This window comes from Leucopleurus acutus (assembly GCF_964270905.1).
Source record: "Leucopleurus acutus genome assembly, chromosome: 13".
Lineage (NCBI taxonomy): Eukaryota > Metazoa > Chordata > Mammalia > Artiodactyla > Delphinidae > Leucopleurus > Leucopleurus acutus.
In genome coordinates this window covers 89,121,319-89,141,154 of record NC_139155.1, presented here as the reverse complement: position 1 = coordinate 89,141,154, position 19,836 = coordinate 89,121,319, and the positions used below count along the sequence as shown (strand labels likewise).

General features: G+C 46.9%; 1 protein-coding gene across 4 annotated transcripts in view; it reads right to left on the bottom strand.

The window, feature by feature from the left end:
* Nucleotides 1-17,960, bottom strand: part of SFSWAP (splicing factor SWAP) — an 82,434-nt gene extending 64,474 nt beyond the window's left edge. For 3 of the 4 annotated variants that reach the window (XM_082853299.1, XM_082853300.1, XM_082853301.1), the window contains exons 1-7: nt 17,645-17,960; nt 14,924-15,093; nt 14,210-14,341; nt 9,626-9,711; nt 3,691-3,916; nt 2,410-2,522; nt 1,327-1,462 (exon numbers count right to left, since the gene is read on the bottom strand). In XM_082853299.1, the coding sequence (XP_082709425.1) occupies nt 1,327-1,462; nt 2,410-2,522; nt 3,691-3,916; nt 9,626-9,711; nt 14,210-14,341; nt 14,924-15,093; nt 17,645-17,862 (1,081 nt within the window). In that variant the 5' untranslated portion in view covers nt 17,863-17,960. Of the gene's footprint in view, nt 1-1,326; nt 1,463-2,409; nt 2,523-3,690; nt 3,917-9,625; nt 9,712-14,209; nt 14,342-14,923; nt 17,341-17,644 lie in introns of those variants that run through there. The other variant, XM_082853302.1, reaches the window with a different exon arrangement.
* Between the last annotated feature and the right edge of the window lie 1,876 nt (nt 17,961-19,836).

Here is a 19,836-nt window from a genome sequence, read left to right as displayed (position 1 = left end):
TGAGAGCCCCGCCAGGAGGCATGAGGAGTGATTTACAAAGCGCTTCCCTGGTGGTGCAGTGGTTGAGAGTCCACCTGCTGATGCAGGGGACACAGGTTCGTGCCCCGGTCCGGGAAGATCCCACGTGCCGCGGAGCGGCTGGGCCCGTGAGCCATGGCTGCTGAGCCTGTGAGTCCGGAGCCTGTGCTCCGCAATGGGAGAGGCCACAACAGTGAGAGGCCCGCGTACCGCAAAAAAACAAAGAAAAACAAAGCGCTGCAGGGATTACCGCCCACTCTGACGCCCACTGCACCCCCAGCCCAGAACCAACAGGCAGGTAAGATGAGACCGCACCAGACCTGCTCTTTGATTTGAACATTTAAAGAAACTGTATTTAACTTGATTTATGCATTAAAGAAATTATCTGAGTTCTCTAAGGGATTTTTTTAAAGACACATACATTAAGTTCACTCAAGTAATTGATTTTTGAAGTCTAAAAATGTTAATTTAGCACATCAAAATTACACATTGCACGCCAGTGCCAGACGGGAATGGCAAAAGGACACAGTTATCATTTTTAACAAAAGCTTCTGCCTAAAGTGACAAGCAGCTTACGTTTTAAAAGGGAATTAACCTCAGGCTGACCCTCCAATCTCTAGCTGAGAGTGACAGGCTTTATAAATTCATTGTATCAGGTGTCCCTGTGAAGTAGGCTGAACAGATGAATTCCCGTGGCTTTGCTAAAGGTTCTTCTCATTCAGTATTTAACCTCTGAATAAAATAATTTTAAAAAGACCTGATAATGAGACCAAGGTTAAATACTTTCAAATGATTTCTTGAATAGAACTTCAAGATTCACCTTCTATTAATAACCTTTAAGTAATTAAAAAGAGAAAAGAGTAGCAACCAGCAAGAACAAGTAGGAACTGTAGCCAATCCCGAGGTGCACATTAGACCCCTGTGTCCTTTAGGAAAGCAACCCCGGCAAACAGCGGCACAACACACGTCCCCCGACGCCCACTTTCCCCATCCTTCTTAACAGAACTCTGCTTTTGTTTAGGGCAGCGATGTAGCCGACTGAAAGCCCACTTCCCAGCCTGTGCTGCAGGACAGCAGGACCATGAGAAACTGCTTTCTGCTCTTGCTCTTCCTCTTCATCCTTCCTGGAATGCAGGGCTGATGCTGGTGATGGGGCAGCCATCTTGCCAATGTGAAGTGACAGGCAAAAGGATGAGGCCACATGCTAAGGGTGCTTAACATGAACGCTCCTCATGGCACCTCTACCGGACCTGCAAACCTGCCCCCGCACCTGACACCCTGCCCGGAGGCGCACAGTGAGGTACTCACAGTCAGTGGTGTACTCCACCTGGGAGGGCTGCACGGCCGTGCCATCTGCCGTGGGTGCAGTGGGGGCAGGACTGTCGGCCTGGGCTTTACGGACCAGGGCCGCAAGGGGGTGATCTGGGTCCACCACCTTCAAAGGCTGCAGAGAGAGAGGGTGCAAGGTCACACCACATCCTGCATTCTGAGTCACGCAGAACCCTTCTGTGGCAAGAAGGCTCTAGGACGGTGTCTACGCTTCAGAAAAACCTCAGCACACGCATGCACGCAGCACACACATGCACACCACACCCACACACGTGGGCAGGCGCACAGAGGGAGGCCCTGACCGTGGCCGACGAGAACTCTAGCTGGTTGTGAGTTCCAGAGGAACTGAATAAACAAATCACCTCAATCTTCCGAATGACATGAAGGAAAAGGAGGGATGACCAAGACTAGATTGCTGCTGAGAAAAGTGTGAGCCTCCAAATTCACTCAAAACCTCAAACTCTGCCCATCCTTAAAGCAATTTCTGATTTTTAATCACCAACAGCTTTTAAAGCCCAATCAATCAGCCACACTGCGTGACTGCTGAAATGACATGCTTAGGTCTGATGGACCCCTGTTTTTTCACATCACAAATGGCACAATGAATGGTGTGGATTAACTCCTTATAATAAGAATGAAAAGAAAATTTTTCTTTAATTTATGTTTCTCACTAATACATTATGCTATCCGTGACGGTAACAGACTATTTCAAGCGGCACATGCCCTGGACACCTATGAAATCTAATCCTGTTTTAATAAAACCTGCATGAAAAAGTAATTTTCCAAGTCTTAACCAACATTTTACTTAATCTAAATATCCCAAATAGTAAAACTATAACAAAATGAAAATAAATTGCTTGTGATTTTATAAAATGGGATATATAAGAAATAAAGGGAGCAAATCCTTTGCCACCAAGCCAAACAAAAAGGCGAGATACACGTCAATGCTAATAAAATTTAAAAAAGCTATTATACAAAGAGATGCCTGCTCAACAATTTTCCGAAGTTAAATGAGCAGTTTTGCCATGGCATAAAGCTACAGCTCAGTAACGAGATGAGAACCTTCATGAGCTCCTCCAGGCGGCTGCACTTCTTGGAAGCGAACAGGGACGGGTGCAGGTAACTCCCGCCCTCTTCGTCATCGTCATCTTCGTTGTCAGAGCTGACCCCCGACTCTGAAAGCAAAACACATGTCAAGACGTCAAGGTACAAATAAATTACGTAAGACCTCAGACGCACACAAAGGCAGAACTGTATGCAGCCATTTCTTGGTTATCTGTCCAAAAACCACCTTCGGAAAATATTCCCTAGCTTGCTGCCACCCAAGTCGTTCAGCAGAATGACATTTGCTTGTGACTTTATCAAGTGGGATCACAAGAAACAAAGGCAGCGAGAAAGGAGCCTGACCTCGGCCCCGCTGGCACCTTCCCTCTGGCATTTACTAGTCCGGAGCCACTGAATAGTTAAATTTTTTGGAAAAAAGGCAAAAATCGTACTGATTTTGAAGGTAAAATAACAGCAACAGATTTTTTACTGAACTACAGCAAACGAACAACCGTGGAGGAGATGAGGTCTGGGGTAAGATGCATACAACTGATTTTGAAAATCGTGTTTCAGCTGGAAGAAAAATTCAATGGCAGACACATGTACTGCTGTCTCAGAATGTTATTCAAAATACTTAATTGGTCTTTGTAGTAAGAATTCCAAATTTAGACACTTATAAAAACAACAGCTTAAGGCAGAGTAAAGAAAAGAGAGTAAGATTAGCCACTTCATTCTGTGGACTTGTGTAATTTAGCCTCAGGCCCTAACACGGGGTGCACGCTAGAACGATTGCACGGAGCACGAGGCTCGCTGTTCTGTCTGTGACATGTTCAACAACCAGAATGAGGGGAAACGTTTCCAACCTAGATGGTTATGCTCTGATGGCATCAACATTTAATTCTATGTCACCCATCTTTGAAAACATTAATTAAGAATCTAGGGCTTCCCTGGTGGCACAGTGGTTGAGAGTCCGCCTGCCGATGCAGGGGACACGGGTTCGTGCCCTGGTCTGGGAAGATCCCACATGCCGCGGAGCGGCTGGGCCCGTGAGCCGTGGCCGCTGAGCCTGCGCGTCTGGAGCCTGTGCTCCGCAACAGGAGAGGCCACAACAGTGAGAGGCCCGCGTACTGCAAAAAAAAAAAAAAAAAAAAAAGAATCTAATATATGTTCAGACTTATTGCACAGCAGGTTTAATCCTCGTGCCTTAGTGGCAGGATTTCACAAACGTTCAGGAAGTCCTACAGCGCAGATCTCAACCCCTCCCCCAGCCCAACACAGGACAGAAACAGTTTCACATACTCTTTTTCTCTTCACTTTTGTTTTCTGCCAGTACCGTATACCGTCCTTCTTTCATAGCTTTCTGGATGAATTTGTAGTAGGGATTGAGGTAGTGATCAAAGCGTAGAAAGTCGAATTGAGAGTTTCGGGCCTGTTTGGCCTTCAGCATTATTTCAAACTGTGCACCCTGCTTGCACACGAAGTTGGCCGTGCGCTCAATAATGGCGTGCATTTTGGCTGTTGGTGGCTACAAGAGAACACACGCATTCACGTTATCAGTCTGTCCTCTTTTCCACTGAGTAAAACCCTGGTTTTACTACTGACTAGAGACATTTCAATGGGAAGAGTCCAGTTTGAACAGACTGTGGCACTGGCCCCGTTACACGACACTCAGTTTTTGAATTTTGCAGAATTTTGTGGGAAGAAAACTCACCTGCTGAGGCAGGCCATTCTAGCTTTGTACTGAACCCACAGGAGGCAAGCTTTTCCGCACCAATCAATGTGTTTCCTATATTGGGGGCCCTTAACCAGGGTTCCGTGATAGGGTTCAGGGGGTTGTGAATCAATCCTCTGGGGAGTTGTATGCAAATTTTGCACATACGCATGCAATTTTCTAGGGAGAGGGGTGCATGTTTCAATAAGTTTCTCAAGGATCTAAGAATCATTTCTCTTCCCTTTTTCTCAGCAGGGACTAATGTTTAGAGCTTCGAAAACACTACTTTTGTACATCCAAGGAAAGCCGCAGGCTCACGCCCAGCCTTTCCTTCTGCACCTGACCTCTCCTCACCCCGTTCCTCCTTCTTACTCCAAGACTGCCCCGTGGCGCCCGTTCATCAACGCTCCCACTTAAAAGTACAGAGCTCCAGGGACTTCCTTGGTAGTGCAGTGGTTAAGAAACCACCTGCCAGCGCAGGGGACACAGGTTTGATCCCTGGTCCGGGGAAGATCCCACATGCCGCGGAGCAACTGAGCCCGTGCGCCACAACTACTGAGCCTGCGCTCTACAGCCCGCAAGCCACAACTACTGAGCAAGTGTGCCACAACTACTGAAGCCCGCAGGCCTAGAGCCCGTGCTCCACAACAAGAGAAGCCACTGCAATGAGAAGCATGCGTATCACAATGAAGAGTAGCCCTGGCTCGCCACAATTAGGGAAAGCCCACATGCAGGAATGAAGACCCAACGCAGCCAAAAAAAAAAAAAAAAAAAGTACAGAGCTCCAAACTGAGGCCCAGCTACCTGTGGTCTGGCCAGAGCAGAGACGGTTTCACCCACATTTACTGGGCGAGTCATCTGGTTGCCTTGAAGTGCATTCACTACCTAGAACCAGACCCCACCTCTCTCCTGCACGTGCTGCTAAGTTACCTCCGCCACATCATGAGCTGAGCAATTCCTACCCACACAAGGAGCCCCTCGGACCAGAAGCTGGAAGCCACACATCTGAAATACTTTTAATATTAATGAAGAGATTAACACTAGAAAATTACATGCAAATAAAGTGGGAAATTATTCTCATTAATAATGGGCGGTTAAGAACTCAAGATGCTTACTGTAATTTCAGGGCTGAATCCTTCACAAAATACAAACGCCTTAAATCTCAAATGTGATTCCTGAACTAATGATGTCCTTCACACTCACACTGGATAAATGTCTATGACTATTTACTGGTCCCCAAATACACCAGAGTCCATGTCAAAGGCCCCCTGTTGCACCGAGGTGCGGATCCTGATGCACATGTTCAGTGGCTTTGGCTCAACAGGAAGATTCATTTTCGCATTAGTGTATTCCGTATATATGACAATTGTTAAGGACCGCTTCAGAATAATGATCCTTAAAGGAAAATACAACCCCTCCCGCCGCCCAAGTAGAGATGTTCTCCACTGACCAAACCAAAACCCTGGCCTAAAACTTCTTAAAAGCAGGCCCTCTTATGATGTCACATTATGGCTACAGCAGTCACAGAGAGTGTGGGAGTCATTTTACAAAGCGACGACGATTACAGCGAAACAAAGCAGCTTACGAGCACCCTTCAAGATGTGCTACTGAAGCAAGTGGACATAAGATAAACATTCGGTTTGGAGAAAGTCATTCTCTGCTCTCCTTATCATGTAGGTTTTAGAAAAATCCTCTTCTATTTAAGAATATGATTATTCCTACCATAAGATGGGATTTTCAGGATGTAGCCAACACATAAATACGTATGTGTTACAAAGACTGACTGGTCCAGGGGAAAATGCTTTTCTAATTTATGGAAGCCTTTTAAGAAAGCAACTGAGCCCAGAAGGGGGACTAACACCTCCCAGCATCTCCAAAATTAACGTGGCTCTAGAAACTCGAATAGGCATCAGGAAATGGGACAACAGTATGTGAGGTCAGAAAACCTGCACCCATTTTCCAAAGAGCTTTGGAAAATGCTGGAGCTCTGATCCCTGCAGCAGGGTGGGGCTGGGGGCCAGGTTGGGCGGCAGGTGGGGTGAATAAGCGAGGAGCCCCAGGAGCAGCTGGGCTGGCCCTCTCTCCTCCTCTGTGATCAGAGCCCCAAATAATATCAGACTGAGGCACGAACTCAACTGTCAAAACTATGGAAGTAACAGCAGGAAGTATAGGAAAATATTTAAAAACTGTCAGGGGTGGAAAGGTCTTCTAAGACAAGATTCAAAATCCTGAAGCCAGAAAGGAATACAGTGACATATATGGTGACACAAATGGCTTCACAAATACCTTTAAATTCTGCACAGAGAGAGGAACAAACAGGTAAAGGACAAAGTGCCAGGAGAACAAGAGTGCACGACGCTCACCGGGCCAGGGCTTAGCGCTCGTCATACGTGAAAAGTCCTCACAAAGCCCCAAGGAAAGGCAGGACTCCACAGGAACACAGGGGTAAATCGTGCTTCTTTTGTCTCCCCACCCCCATCCCATGGCAACACAGCACCTGAAGGTACGGTGAGACTGACGCTCTAATCAGAACAACATTCGGTAAAGCGTAACCGCAGTGGCTCTGGGCTGGAAGTGCAGGCCTGACCCTTACAGGACGACCTGGGGCAGCTGCTCTCGACGGCTCTGCCCCTTGTCCCCGTCAGAGGCACTGGTGTCGTGAGGACAGAAGACCCGAGCTAACACAGCGCCTGGCATACAGCACATGCTCAATGAATACTCACTATCTGATGTTATTAACCTACTGGTGCCACCGCGCAGGACCAGGACGGGAATTGTACATTGTATCCTCCCCCCTTTTCCTTCTGTCCATAAAATATGTTAAACAAGCACACTTCCCTTGTAAATACACTCAAACGGGCGTGCCGAACAAGCAGCACTTCCGATCCCCTTGCTGATCCGAGGGGAACGTGAGGTGTCACACAACAGGCGGGGGGCTCACGAGACCTCGCGCGCCTCTGGGCAGTGCTTGTGGAAACCTCGTTTGGGCTCAGAACCCGGATCTGCGGCGTCTCGGGTGGGTGAGAGACTCGGCTGAGACGCGCCCTCCACCTTCCCCGCAGTGCAAGACAACACAACACAGCCAGAGACGGACCTGGGCACGTGTAGAACTCAGGAGGTGACAGAGACAGGCCTTCAGGTCCCTGGGAAAGGGACAGGTAACTGAAAACACAATGTCGGGACAAGTGATGCTGGGCTACATATTCTGGGAGAAAACAGTTCCTTACTTCCCAAGAAACATACAAGTGGACAAACAGTCACTACGAAAAGCTAAAATAAAGCTGTGAGGTCACCTGAGGAGCTGGCGTCTAGAGGCCCAGCGGGACCAGGCGGCCAGCCTCGAGCAGGCGCCGGCACGCGGCTTCCAGGACGCTGTGACCTCTCACTGCTCCTGACCCTTCGCACGGACCCCCAGAGACCCTGCAGCCATGGGGTTCTACTCCAAAAGCCTAGCTTAAACCTGAGAACCCCTCAAGCGCCCGCTCTCTTTACCGCCCCCGCCTCTGCCGCTGCCAGAGCAGCCCCTGCCCACCGAGGCAGCAAGCGTCACCTAAACACGAGCCGGCAGTTTCACGCTCGGCCACCAAGACGGAACGTACGACGCGGACACCTGTCTCCTAGGCAGTCTCCCCGCTAACACGGACACGACAGTGTGTGACGTATACAGCAAATCACTGCCCCGATTCACAGCAATTCTGAAGAATGACATACTGCTGCCACTGTACAGGAAAGGCCAGCTGTCCACAGGCCACCTGGTGAGCACTCACACACGGTTTCTCCACAATCGCGAGATTTCCTACCCGGGGGACCATTTTATACGAACATCGGGAGACAGCAGACCACTATACGCCAGGCTTGCTGTGCTCTCCACGGGGAGCAGACGCTTTGGTCCCGGCAGGCCACCACGCAGCCTAGTGGTGCTGACTCTGGGAACATACAGCCATGAAATACTTCAGTAGGAATTAAGGCAACAAAATCTACTACACCTCTATGTTTATGTTCGCATAAAAGCTTAAAAATGATCTTCATACCAAAACTTAATAAGAATCTATGAAGTCAACCTTAAATAAAAGCTTTTAGCATTACGTGTGGGTAAGAGAGCAACTGCTTTTAATGCGTCTCTCACGTAGAATAGCATATTCCAGAAAAACAGAAATACAGCACATAAAAATATATCAGCACAAGTCTCAGGATATCAAATCTTCAGGTAACATCTTCGGTTTTAACTGTAGCAAACTGATCAACGGTAGAAACGGGAATCAAACATAAATAGTGATTCTACTTGGCAAAATCCAAAGAAATTTTGACCCATATTTGCAAGAAAAGAGAAAGAGAAGGAGAGGATTTATAAATGAGTAAGTGGAGGAAGGAATGGGTGGAGGCAGGAATTAAATTCTGTTATCTCCCATCGCCACATAAAACCGAAAGGCAAGAACCAGCAGATTCACGCTGCGCTAAATAAGGGAAGTATCACGTGCTAGTGTGGGGAACGCAAGAGGCTCCTTCTATGGGGAATTTTCAGCATCCACTGTTTATTCAATGATGCTGTAACAGGACACAATGAAGGGGCTGGAATACCCACATCCGTGGTGCTTGCAATCCAGTTAGGAAGATGCCAGAGAAAAACCTTTACTCTGAGCACGAATATCCCTTTTCCAAGCATGTACACGCAACACAAATATTTTAAACGTCCCTAATGAACATGTAAGAATCCCACAAAGCACAGCGACTCAGGATGGCACAACAGCTAAGACCATGGGTTAGAGGTCCTGCCTGGCACGCACGACCCAACTTCTTCACTTTTCTGCATCTGTGAAAGGGGAACAGGAAGCTACCTTATGGGGTTACTAGCATTAAGTAATACTTAGAAAATCCTCAATGGGGCCTGTCACAATGTAACCTTGACTGGACGTAGCTGAAATAGCGAAGTGAGATCAGTGGGAACTAGAGACCCAGCTGCAGAGCACTTAGGCCAAGAGGATGCGACCCAGGTGTCCCTCCCGAGGGCAGGGGCCGCCTGGAGATGCCACAGGGCCCTAGTCATAACGGAGAGGAGAACCGGGTGGAAGGGTGCCAAGAGAATGTTACAGTAAAGGTCCCCATCTTGAGTGCCCACAAAACCACACCAGCAAAAGACAGGACACAGCAACTGTACTGAAAGCCACGTGCCCTGAGCAGGAGGGTTTTTGCATCTAAACGTGGCTAACAGTCTCCTCACCAGTAGTTCTGACTGGGTTTTTCCATGTTGGTAAAGTCTGGGGATTCAACCATATGTCTCCGAGAGCGAGCCAGCTCCCCAGGCCCCTGATGCTCTGGTCTGGTGATTCTGCTAGAATTTCTCCCTTTTTCTTTAGGGGGGAAAGAGGTGGTATGTGATTTTTTCTCCATTAACTCACAAATAATTTTAAAGCATTACACACCCAAACTAGAAAGCAACTGTGATCATGGCGGGGTGCTCTCACCAGTACTTCCCGATAAGTAGTAACAAAGGTTAACAGTATTGTGAACGAGAAAGACACCTACCAGCTCCACATCAGACGGCACGTTCAATCCTAAAGGGGCAATGAAAGGCTCCTCGTTTTCCTCCAAATTTTCAGCCTCGTGTTTTTCTGTATAAAAAGAAGACATAGAACTTCAGAACCGTGACCTGCAGAGGAGGCACACCCACCAGCTGTAAGCCACTACGGGGCCAGGGGGCGCGGGCATGACAGGCCCTTCCCGGTTCTGTCGCACACCATCCCTCCCAGGAACACTTCTGTTCTCTGCTCGCTCCACCACGTGTGGGCAGAATCACTTTACCAAACCCCCGAGGGGCTGGGGGTACAGACACAGTGGCAGCGTGGACTCCCCAGCCGTGGGGAGGGTGCAGCGAGACAAGGCATGTGAGCATTTCCCCGACAAGGCTCCGCACTCGGCAGGCACTCGACACACGCTAGGCTCTCCTCCTTCCCAGCCCCTCTGACCTGCTAGGACCGCCCTTCAAACTATCGCTGTGGGTCCCCCAGAGCGTCAAGCACAGGTGCTCAATTCCAAGACAACCGCTTTCACCGCTGAACCGTAAAACCCCAGCACGTAAGTGCCAAGACTTCTCCCCCCAAGCAAACCACCTCTCTTTCCACAAATAATCAGATGTATTTCCAATTCTTCTTCTTCTTCTTGTTTTAAAGACGTATTTATTATTTATTTATTTGTTTGTTTATTTATTTATTTATTGGGGCTGCATCGCGTCTTAGTTGAGGCACGCAGGATCTTTGTTGAGGCATGCGGGATCTTTCTTTGCGGCGAGCGGGCTTCTCTCTAGTTGCAGCGTGCGGGTTTTCTCTTCTCTAGTTGTGGTGTGCGGGTTCCAGGGCGTGTGGGCTCTGTAGCTGTGGCGCACGGGGTCCAGAGCGTGTGGGCTCTGTAGTTTGCAGCATGTGGGCTCTCTCATTGTGGCACACAGGCTCAGCAGTTGTGGCATGGGGGCTTAGTTACCCTGTGGCATGTGGGATCTTAGTTCCCCGACCAGGGGTTGAACCCGCGCCCTGCACCGTAAGGCAATTCTTTACCACTGGACCACCAGGGAAGTCCCTCCATTTCTTCTTTAATGGTTCATTTAATAAACATTTGTCTACTGTATATCAGACAAGGCACTACACATTATAGCTTTCTGAATTCTAAGGTACCTATATACAATTCAATCACTCAGAGGATCAATTTAAAAGAATATAGTGAAATGTACAAAAAATAGTAGAAACCCTGTAAAAGCTAACAGTTTTAAGGATTTCAACATCTACTTGTTTTTCTTTCAAGAAAGATGACATGAGATAAATATTAAATCTTCATCAAAACAAACGTTTCCATCATACATAATAGAGTCTCTTGAAGAGATGAACAATTTCAAAAGTCTCCTATCAAACCTAATTCTCTGTGAAGCCAAGAGGGCATTTTAAACAGGCTTCACAGTACACAAAGACCCGGGGACTGTAGTCTGATGAGATACAGATTGATTATAAGTTCCTATTAGGTAAGAGTATTTAATACTGTCCCACAAGTTCATGTAGCCTTACTCTCACCCAAGGGCTGAAGACTTACTGTGGCCTGAAAGCTCCCTGTAATCAACAATACCCCCGCTCAGCTTCAGTAACCAAATGACACACTGAACTGGCAGATATTAGAAAACACTGGTTTGCGACATGCCAAGTAACAGCTCCAAATCCTCAATTTCCTTTGGGAATGAAGCCAAAGGTGTCTCTATAGAAGTACAGCTTTTACCGTACCTCCCAAAATGACAAAGTGATGGAAACTAAGGAAATAGCCTCTCCTTGGTGCTAAGTTGTTCTCAAAAATAAAGCCACTGGGATCCAAAGAGCTGTCTGGAACAGGTGGGTTACACAGCTTTGCTCTACTCTTATACATGCCTTTCTTTACAGAAAAATGGCTTTAGCAGCACAAAATAAAACCCAACCATTGCAATACTAACTCAGATTCAGATAAATTTAAATAACTTTTTCTTTTTTAAAAAAATGGATATGTAATAATGATGAAAAACGGAAAATTTAAAGGATGGAACTGGGATGAAAACAGTAAGCTGCAAAAAGGGAAGAGAGAAGTTAAGCTGCACAGAAATAAAGGTTCCATCAAATGCTTCTGTTTAATGTCACAAGGCTTTAAGGTGCTAAAGACGCCCAGACAATGCGGTCATCCCTCAGTATCTGCAGGGGAAACCAAAATCCGTGGATACTTAAGTCCCACAGTTGGCCCTCTGTACCTGCGGTTCCACATCTGTGGATTCAACCAACAGTGCAGTACCGTTTGATTGGAAAAAAAAAAAATCTGAGAATGAGTAGACCTGCACAGTTCACACCTGTGGTGTTCAAGGGTCAACCACATAGTAATTCTGGAAATCAAGGAATATTTAGACATGTTGGTGACTCAGGAAAACAAACAAAAATTAAATTTTCAAATTTTAAGATAACGCAGCAGTAAAGTTAAGTTTGGCTGTTAGTGGTGCTGGGCACCGAACACCCAATGTTTGAATTCCGTCTACAAAGTGCGTGAATGTATAGGTACACATCCACGTACGTGTATGTTTGTGTGCACGTGTACATGTTATTCATAGATGTGGCATTTTATTTATATTAGTGTAAATTAAACATAAAGTGTCAAGCTGTAAGGTTTACATGGGCCCAACTTCCACTAAAAAGTTAATCAGCATACCAAGCAAAGTTCTGAGGATGTGATTACAGAAAGAAACAACATTTTAAATACAGAGAACATTACGTTAAAGAGAAAACATACTAAAACTTGGAAGAGAAACCAAGTCACATGGAAGTTCTTAAAATGCAATAATCATAGCAAAGTTCAGCACCAGCCAGCCCAATAATTACACCAAGACAAGTGCCCATCACCTAGAACAGGGCTGGCAACCGCTTTCTGTAAAATGCCAGACAGTAAATATTTCTGGCTCTTCGGGCCACGTGGTCTCTGTCTCATCTACTCAACTCTGCCATTGGAGTGCAAAAGCCACACAGATAAAACGTGAACAAATGAGCACAGCTGTTCCAATAAAACCTCACAGAAACGTGCCAGCTGGGCCTCGGTCATAGTTTGCTGATCCCTAATCTGAAATGTTAAGGAATGATTATTATACATTTTTCCAAAGGTAGTCGATGGACCTTGCAAAGGACATCTGGGCTCCATAAATCTCAATTCTTCACTTGTGAAATGGTGACAGTATGCATTCCTTCCTTCTGATCAAACACTAGATATTTAAAGCAGACATAACGTATATGGTTCAGACACAACAATAAAACAGGCAACTATTCAGAATCCCAAAGTGGATGAATTATTTTGGATAAAGGAACGAGTGTATACTTCTTAAACCTGCAAGAACATGTCTACCGCACCCTAACTTCTAAGGTATGGTCAGATCCAAAGGTCAACGGAAAAGGTGTTTAATACCTTAACCATGCTTTAACTCAATATGGTTAAAACTACACCTGGAAAAACTCTTTAGAAGCTCGCAGAACAGAGCTGTGCAACAGTGATTCTTATGTCCATCAAGCAATGAGCAGAAGGAAAGGAAGGGCAACAAGGCAAGTGTCTGTACTGCTCTCCCAGGATCACGCCCCCGGCGAGGGGTCAGGAGAACCCCGGTGCAGCTGCACCGTGCAGGGCAGACAGCATGTTAATATTAAACTGCTATAATTACTTCATACGTGTCAGGAGGTTTGTTAAGGAGAAAACAATCAAGTCCCACATCACAGGTTCAGTTAGCTCGAAAGTGAAATCCCTCTATGATGTGATTCCTGTTCATTATTCTGAACGTCTGACTAGGTTTCTGAAGTTCTCCTTCTCTTCAACAGAACACCATGAGTAGAGTGATCCACCCTCAATGACTATCATCACTGACAATTCACGACTGACCAGCATGCAGGGCTATAACAAAGGTGCTCTCAGGTCTTACCAAAGTGACTATGGACACCTGTTCCTGAACTGCATATGGGTCTGGATTTTTTAATAGCACTATTTTTTTTTTAAATAAATATTCCGAGTTAATCCAGAAAGGCATAAATTTAAAATCTTTAATTCTATGTAAACATTATTTTGAAATACCATATGGTTAAGTCTATCCCCTAGGGCCTACTGAGCCTAAGCAGGACATACTGTGCTGTTTTCTGTCTGGTAATAACTGACTCCACAGGCGTCCTTCCAGTGGGCATCGGCCACTGTTTCAGTCGTGGGGGGATGTGAAGGAGCAGGCTAGCAGGAGGGTGGTTAACGCCTGTCCTGTCAACGGCCCAAGAGCAAGTCACTGCGGATTTCAACACATATACTGTCTATCTAGAAACAAAGAATCCAGGGTGAGTAACTTCCTATTCCCTGAATCCAAAAGAGATAAAGGAAAGGCACCCAGATCCCAGACAGTAACTAAAGTCTGAATTCACTCTCCATCTCCATTAACAATTCATCTTCTGGTTTTTAGCTTTGTTTTACCCTAATACCAATAATGTTCTCTTTCTGTCCCAGCGATGCTGTAATTACTCAGTGCCCGTATCGTGTTTGGGAGACTCTACCGCTGCATGTAGTACCTGCCCAACGTCATCACCCCGGGCAGCCCCCCACCTCGCTGTTTAGAAGGCTCCTCTTCCTCTGTTGGTTCGGACGGGTCATAGTAATCACTGCCGTAAGTGAATCCCACCGCATTATAGCTCCCATCCTCCGCCAGTGCTTCACTCAACCGCTTGTATTCTTCCTCTTGAAGAAAAATAAGAATTATGTTAACAAAAATAGAAATTTACTGAGAAAAATTTTATATATTTCTAAAGTTGTAGCTATCAGTAAAGCATACAGCACACTTGTTCCAACCTCTTTTTGAGGCAAAAATGTTTCTAAAGATTCACACTTCATATCTATCAATATGTACTTTTGCCAGTACATGTTTACCACAGACAGCAGAATACGTGTCTTTTGTGGAAAATTTCTTCCTGCTGAGAAATTTGGGGATTAAGAACTGTATTAAAGATTGTTAAGGCAAAGACAAGAACATCAATTTTAATTTATACGATACTGTTAAAGAAGAACAGTTAAAGAGTTTGGTTTTTGTTTTTTCAAATCCCAGTCTGCCCTCAAAAGCTGGGAAAATTCTTTGTGGCTCTATATATAAACTATCCTGAGGTCCTCTCAGAACGCAAAGACTCCTGTTTTTCCAATCCACTGGGTACTGTCAAGATAATATCAGAAAGAGTGAGTATAAAAAAATGAATGGGAGTAAATTTTTAAATACTTAAAAAATTTTTAAAGAGTTTGTTGCTTAAATAAGTTTTTCTTGAGCAGTACCTTGCCTTGCCTCTTCCTCAAGCAAGTCCGTATGCAAGGCTAAATACCTCTCTTCATCACACAGGGCCTCTATTCGTGCCTCCTCTTCAGAGAGCTGGTAATCTCTGTTCCATGTGGAATACTCAGCATCGCACTCAGAAAGGTCATGCAGGTGACCGCGCCCATCATATCTGTAATATGAACGTGCTGGTCAATGGAAAGAAATTAACGTCTGGGTTGGTTTGTGTGGGATGTTTTATACATATACTTACCGATTAAGATAAAGAAATAAAAATAGGAAAACAAACATATAAACTCTTCTCAGATTTATATTTAACTTGGCTAGTCATAGCTCACCTACTTTTAAGCTCAAGTTATCTTAACAAAGTCTAAACTCCTTTCTGCAATATGATAAAACTTATAATTAAAGGTAAACAATCCTTTAATAGCTTAAAATGGTATCCACTTCAGTGGCAGTTCTTACCGTGTATGGTTTGGTTAACCATTCAATGCCATTTGCAAAAAAAATAAAAATTAAAAAAAATTTTTTTTCTGAAAAGTCAAATATCATAGCTTACATTCACACAAACCGGATACATAAATACCTATCCGTAAGAACCAAACGGTCGAAATTTCCTCGCTTCCTTCTGCTAGTCCCGAACTCTCAGGAGAGATCTTCACCAAAGAAACTTGCGTCCATTGGAGGTAAAATCTTGGCTAGGCTCGCCCCCTAGCCACTTGGCTGAGGAAATAAGTGCTGGGTTATGTGATAGAGAGACACACATACATAGGAACAGTGACATATACGTGCAGTTTAAGGAGGTTCACTCGAAACAGAGCAAAACTATTAGGAGATGCAGGATCATTATTTTCTTCCAGACTTTATGCCCCCAAGATATAACATACATGAAGACGCATCCACGTGTACTTGCATGGACCGATAGATACTTTAGCCAAATTAAGAAGAAGAGCACTTCCTGCCATGCTTTTAACACAGAAGATTCAGTAAAGATGCTGTCAATGTGCACCTCTCAGATAATGAGTGAATTAGTAAATTTCACTTAAAACACTCAGATTTAGGGTTGCAAAAACAAATGTAGAAAGACAAACAAAAGTCTGCTTAATTTTTTAATGCTGACTTTTGTAATGAGGACCAGAAAATACTACAGGTAAAAAAAGACATTTACAAGAAAAAAAGGCCAAAAATTTCAGGGTAGCCAAGTTATTGCATTTTATTAAATTTCAAAATTATGTTTACTATGCTGTAAACCTCCTTAACTTACAAATGTAGATCATTATTTTAAAATATTACACATGTACATGTGTGGTGTTTGCTCCCCACTGGTTTTGGAAGACCTAACTCCCATCGTATACAGAATGATATGGAAAACTGTATAAAAAGCTCAGATTTTCTCGCTTATCAAACTTTAATAATAAATACCGCAAGTAACACTTTGGAAAAGGAAGCTGCCTGACAGCTCAGGCAGCATGATTCAATAGGAACCATGGTTTAAAGGCACAGCATGCTTGAGCAGAGCATGGGGGCCCTCAGGTCCAGACCTGAGCTGGCCACCCTCCGTCCATGAGTCCTTCTTGTCTAGATCTAACTCCAAATGGAAACGTCGGGGATGGAAAAAGCCGTCTGGTCATTAATGTGTCCATTCTGGCCAGCTCAGAGGTCATCCCTACAGTCATGTTCCAGGGCTCTGCAGAATCCAGTTTTAATTGGCTCAAACGATGGGCTTCCTTCACTCGGAGACTATTCCACAGTCTAATGGTTGGTCACGGTTACTTTTCAGTCCGGGCCCCAGAAGCAGAGTTGCCAAATTGGCAAAAACCAAACCGACAAACAAAAATCCCAAGGAGAAGGAAAGAGGGACTGAAAACATGGGAGGGGAAGAGAGCAAACAACCTACATCACGTTAAGGGCATCCTTTTCAAATCAAACATCTTTAGAAATCCAATCCCGGGAGCCCTCTGCCCAAAGTGGCTGAACACCCTCCAGGGTGATTACCTAAAGCACCTTTGATTTGAAAAGAACACATCTGTATCCCAGCCCCACCCTTCAGTTGTAAGAGACAGTGAAACCAGCCCTAAGAACGCTACGTCTAAGAGCAAGCCAGTGTCCGCACGAAGTCAACTGGCCTCCAACTGATTGGCAACTTCACCCTCGGCCTGAATCTGTCAAACTCCTGGGATTAACACAGGATGGGGGAGGAGTCGGGGGGAGTCAAATGTCAAGCCGGCGAAATACGCGCGCTCCACAGAGAGCGCTGCGGGCACGACAGGTTCAAAGCCAACTCAGGGGACCCAAGAGGTATCTAATTGCGGCATCAAGCTTGCGGCGTTCCGGGCTGCCCTCCCACCCACACCGAGCTATGGGAGCGCGGAGGGCTCCAGAGCGCCGGTCAGGAGAGGCCCAGGGCCCGGGCAGCTTCCACTGCCCCGAGTGGCAACTGCAACCCAGCGACAAGAGTGAGAGGTCGCGAGGGGGCTGCGGGGGCAGAGACGATCCCTCCGGCGACAGACGCGACACGCAGCTCCAGCCAGGGCCTTAGGGCCGGTTTCACCGTCCCCCTCCCCCCGAAAACCAGGGGGATGCGGGGACAGGGGAGTGGGTGTCCCCCCGGATCCCTGATGGCTCCAGAAAACCCCTCTCCAGTCCTGGCCATCAAGTCAACATCAGACGAAATCAAGCGGGCGAGGGAAGGGGAGGACCGGCGGGTGGGGGGAGGAACCGACCTGTCGATGAGGATCTTGTGGTCCCCCATCCAGGGGATGAGGTGCTGTCCCTGCTCCTGGGCCAAGGCCCGCTCGTCGTCTCGGAACAGCTTGCAGGCATAGCCGAAGACCAGCAGCTCCACTCGGTTCCCCCCACCGCCGGCACCGCCCGGCCCGGCCTCCTCCTTCGCGCCGCTTTTCCTCTCGGTTTTGGCGCGGCCTCCGGTCGCGCCGTACATGACAGCGTCCCCGGCGTCCAGGCTGGTTCTCTTCTGCGCCGCGACGATGTCCCCGATGTCTCCGCCTGGCCTACCCCCTCAGTCAAACGCGCCGCATCCCGGCCCCAACCTCTACACCGCCGCCATAGCGGGCAACAAAATGGAGGAAGCGCAACTTCCGGCGAGGGGCGGCCCTACTTCCGGCGAGCAGGTTCTGCAGATTCGCTACTCCCGGGGCAGTTTGAGCCGCCAGAAAAGATTTGGCTTTAGCCTTTCGCATTCGGAGGCGCAGCCACGTTCGGGGCTGCAGTTATCAGAGAGGAGTGTGGTTTTCGTTTTTATTTTTCTCCGGCGGCCGTCCAGGGCAGTGGCGAAAGCGCAGCTTTGGATCGCGCGCTGCCCACACCCTGGCCCTTCCCGGCTCTGGGCGGAAGGAGGGCGGGTGTTTCGTGGGCCGAGTGCGCGGCTCGGTGTGGGCGGATATATCTTTTCTGGGCGAGGTTTCCTGTTGGCTGCCGCCTGGGCCGGGGGGCCGTGGGGTCGGGTGCTTTGGAGCCGGGGGGCCGTGGGGTCGTGGGGTCGTGGGGTCGGGTGCCCTGGGGCCGGGACTCTGAGGCCCGGGGGGTGGCTGACAGGCTGTGCCCTGGGATGGGTCGCATGGCCTTCTGGTGCACTGGTTTGTTTTCGGTCCTGGGGGTCACGACCCTCGTCTCGCGTACCACGGAAGGTTTCCTTAGCGGGTGTCAAAGAGCTTAGTAAACGGGAAGCCCTTCGCGGTGACGGACTTGGGGGTCCTGGGACCCATGTGGGAGAAAAGGGGTTGGGGCGCTGGTGGCAACCCCGTTTGCGGAGACCTGTCACTTGGATGCGGGGTGACTTTGCTTTGTTTTGTTTGGTTTCTTATTCTATTTAGTTTATTGGTACAACCCCTTTTTAAAACCGTCGCTATCTAGTGAAGGTCAACATACTTACCAGTACCCAGCATTTCCACTTGTCTTACCTGATACCCCAAGACCTGCGGGAGACTTGGACTCAAGTGTTTATAGCAACTTTTTCTTTTTTTTTTTAACATCTTTATTGGAGTATAATTGCTTTACAATGGTGTGCTAGTTTCTGCTTTATAACAAATTGAATCGGTTATTCATATGCATATATCCCCATATCTCTTCCCTCTTGCGTCTCCCTCCCTCCCACTCTCCCTATCCCACCCCTCTAGGGGGTCACAGAGCACCGAGCTGATCTCCCTGTGCTATGCGGCTGCTTCCCACTAGTATAGCATCATTACTGAATGACCCCAAACTGGAAACAGCCCAAGTGTCCATCAACAACAGAATGCTTAAATAAATTGTAGTATAGTAATATACACAGTGGAATATACAATGAAACCGAATGAGCTGCAGTTACAAGCAAGAGCCTGGATGAATCAGAAACAATTTTGAAAGGAAGCAAGACGGCAAAGTACAAATAGTACTTTTGTGATTTCAATCCTAAAATTCAAACAGGCAAAACTAAGCTATAGTGTTTAGGTGGTAAGAGATTAAAGCAAAGGGAACTTCCCTGGTGGCACAGTGGTTAAGAATTCACCTGCCAGTGCAGGGGACACGGGTTCGAGCCCTGATCCGGGAAGATCCCACGTGCCGCGGAGCGGCTAAGTCCGTGCATCACAACCACTGAGCCTGCGCTCTAGAGCCTGCGAGTCACAACTACTGAAGCCTGCGCGCCACAACTACTGAAGCCTGCATACCTAGAGCCCGTGCTCCGCAACAAGAGAAGCCACCGCAATGAGAAGCCCGCGCACTGCAACGAAGGGTAGCCCTCGCTTGCTGCAACTAGAGAAAGCCCACGTGCAGCAATGAAGACCCAACACATGCAAAAAATAAAATTTAAAAATAAATAAATAAAATTGAAGTTGCTTTTAAAAAGAAAAAAGATTAAAGCAAAGTAAAGCAATGTTAAAAGAGATGATTATGTGAGGGATGTGGGGGAAGCAGAGTG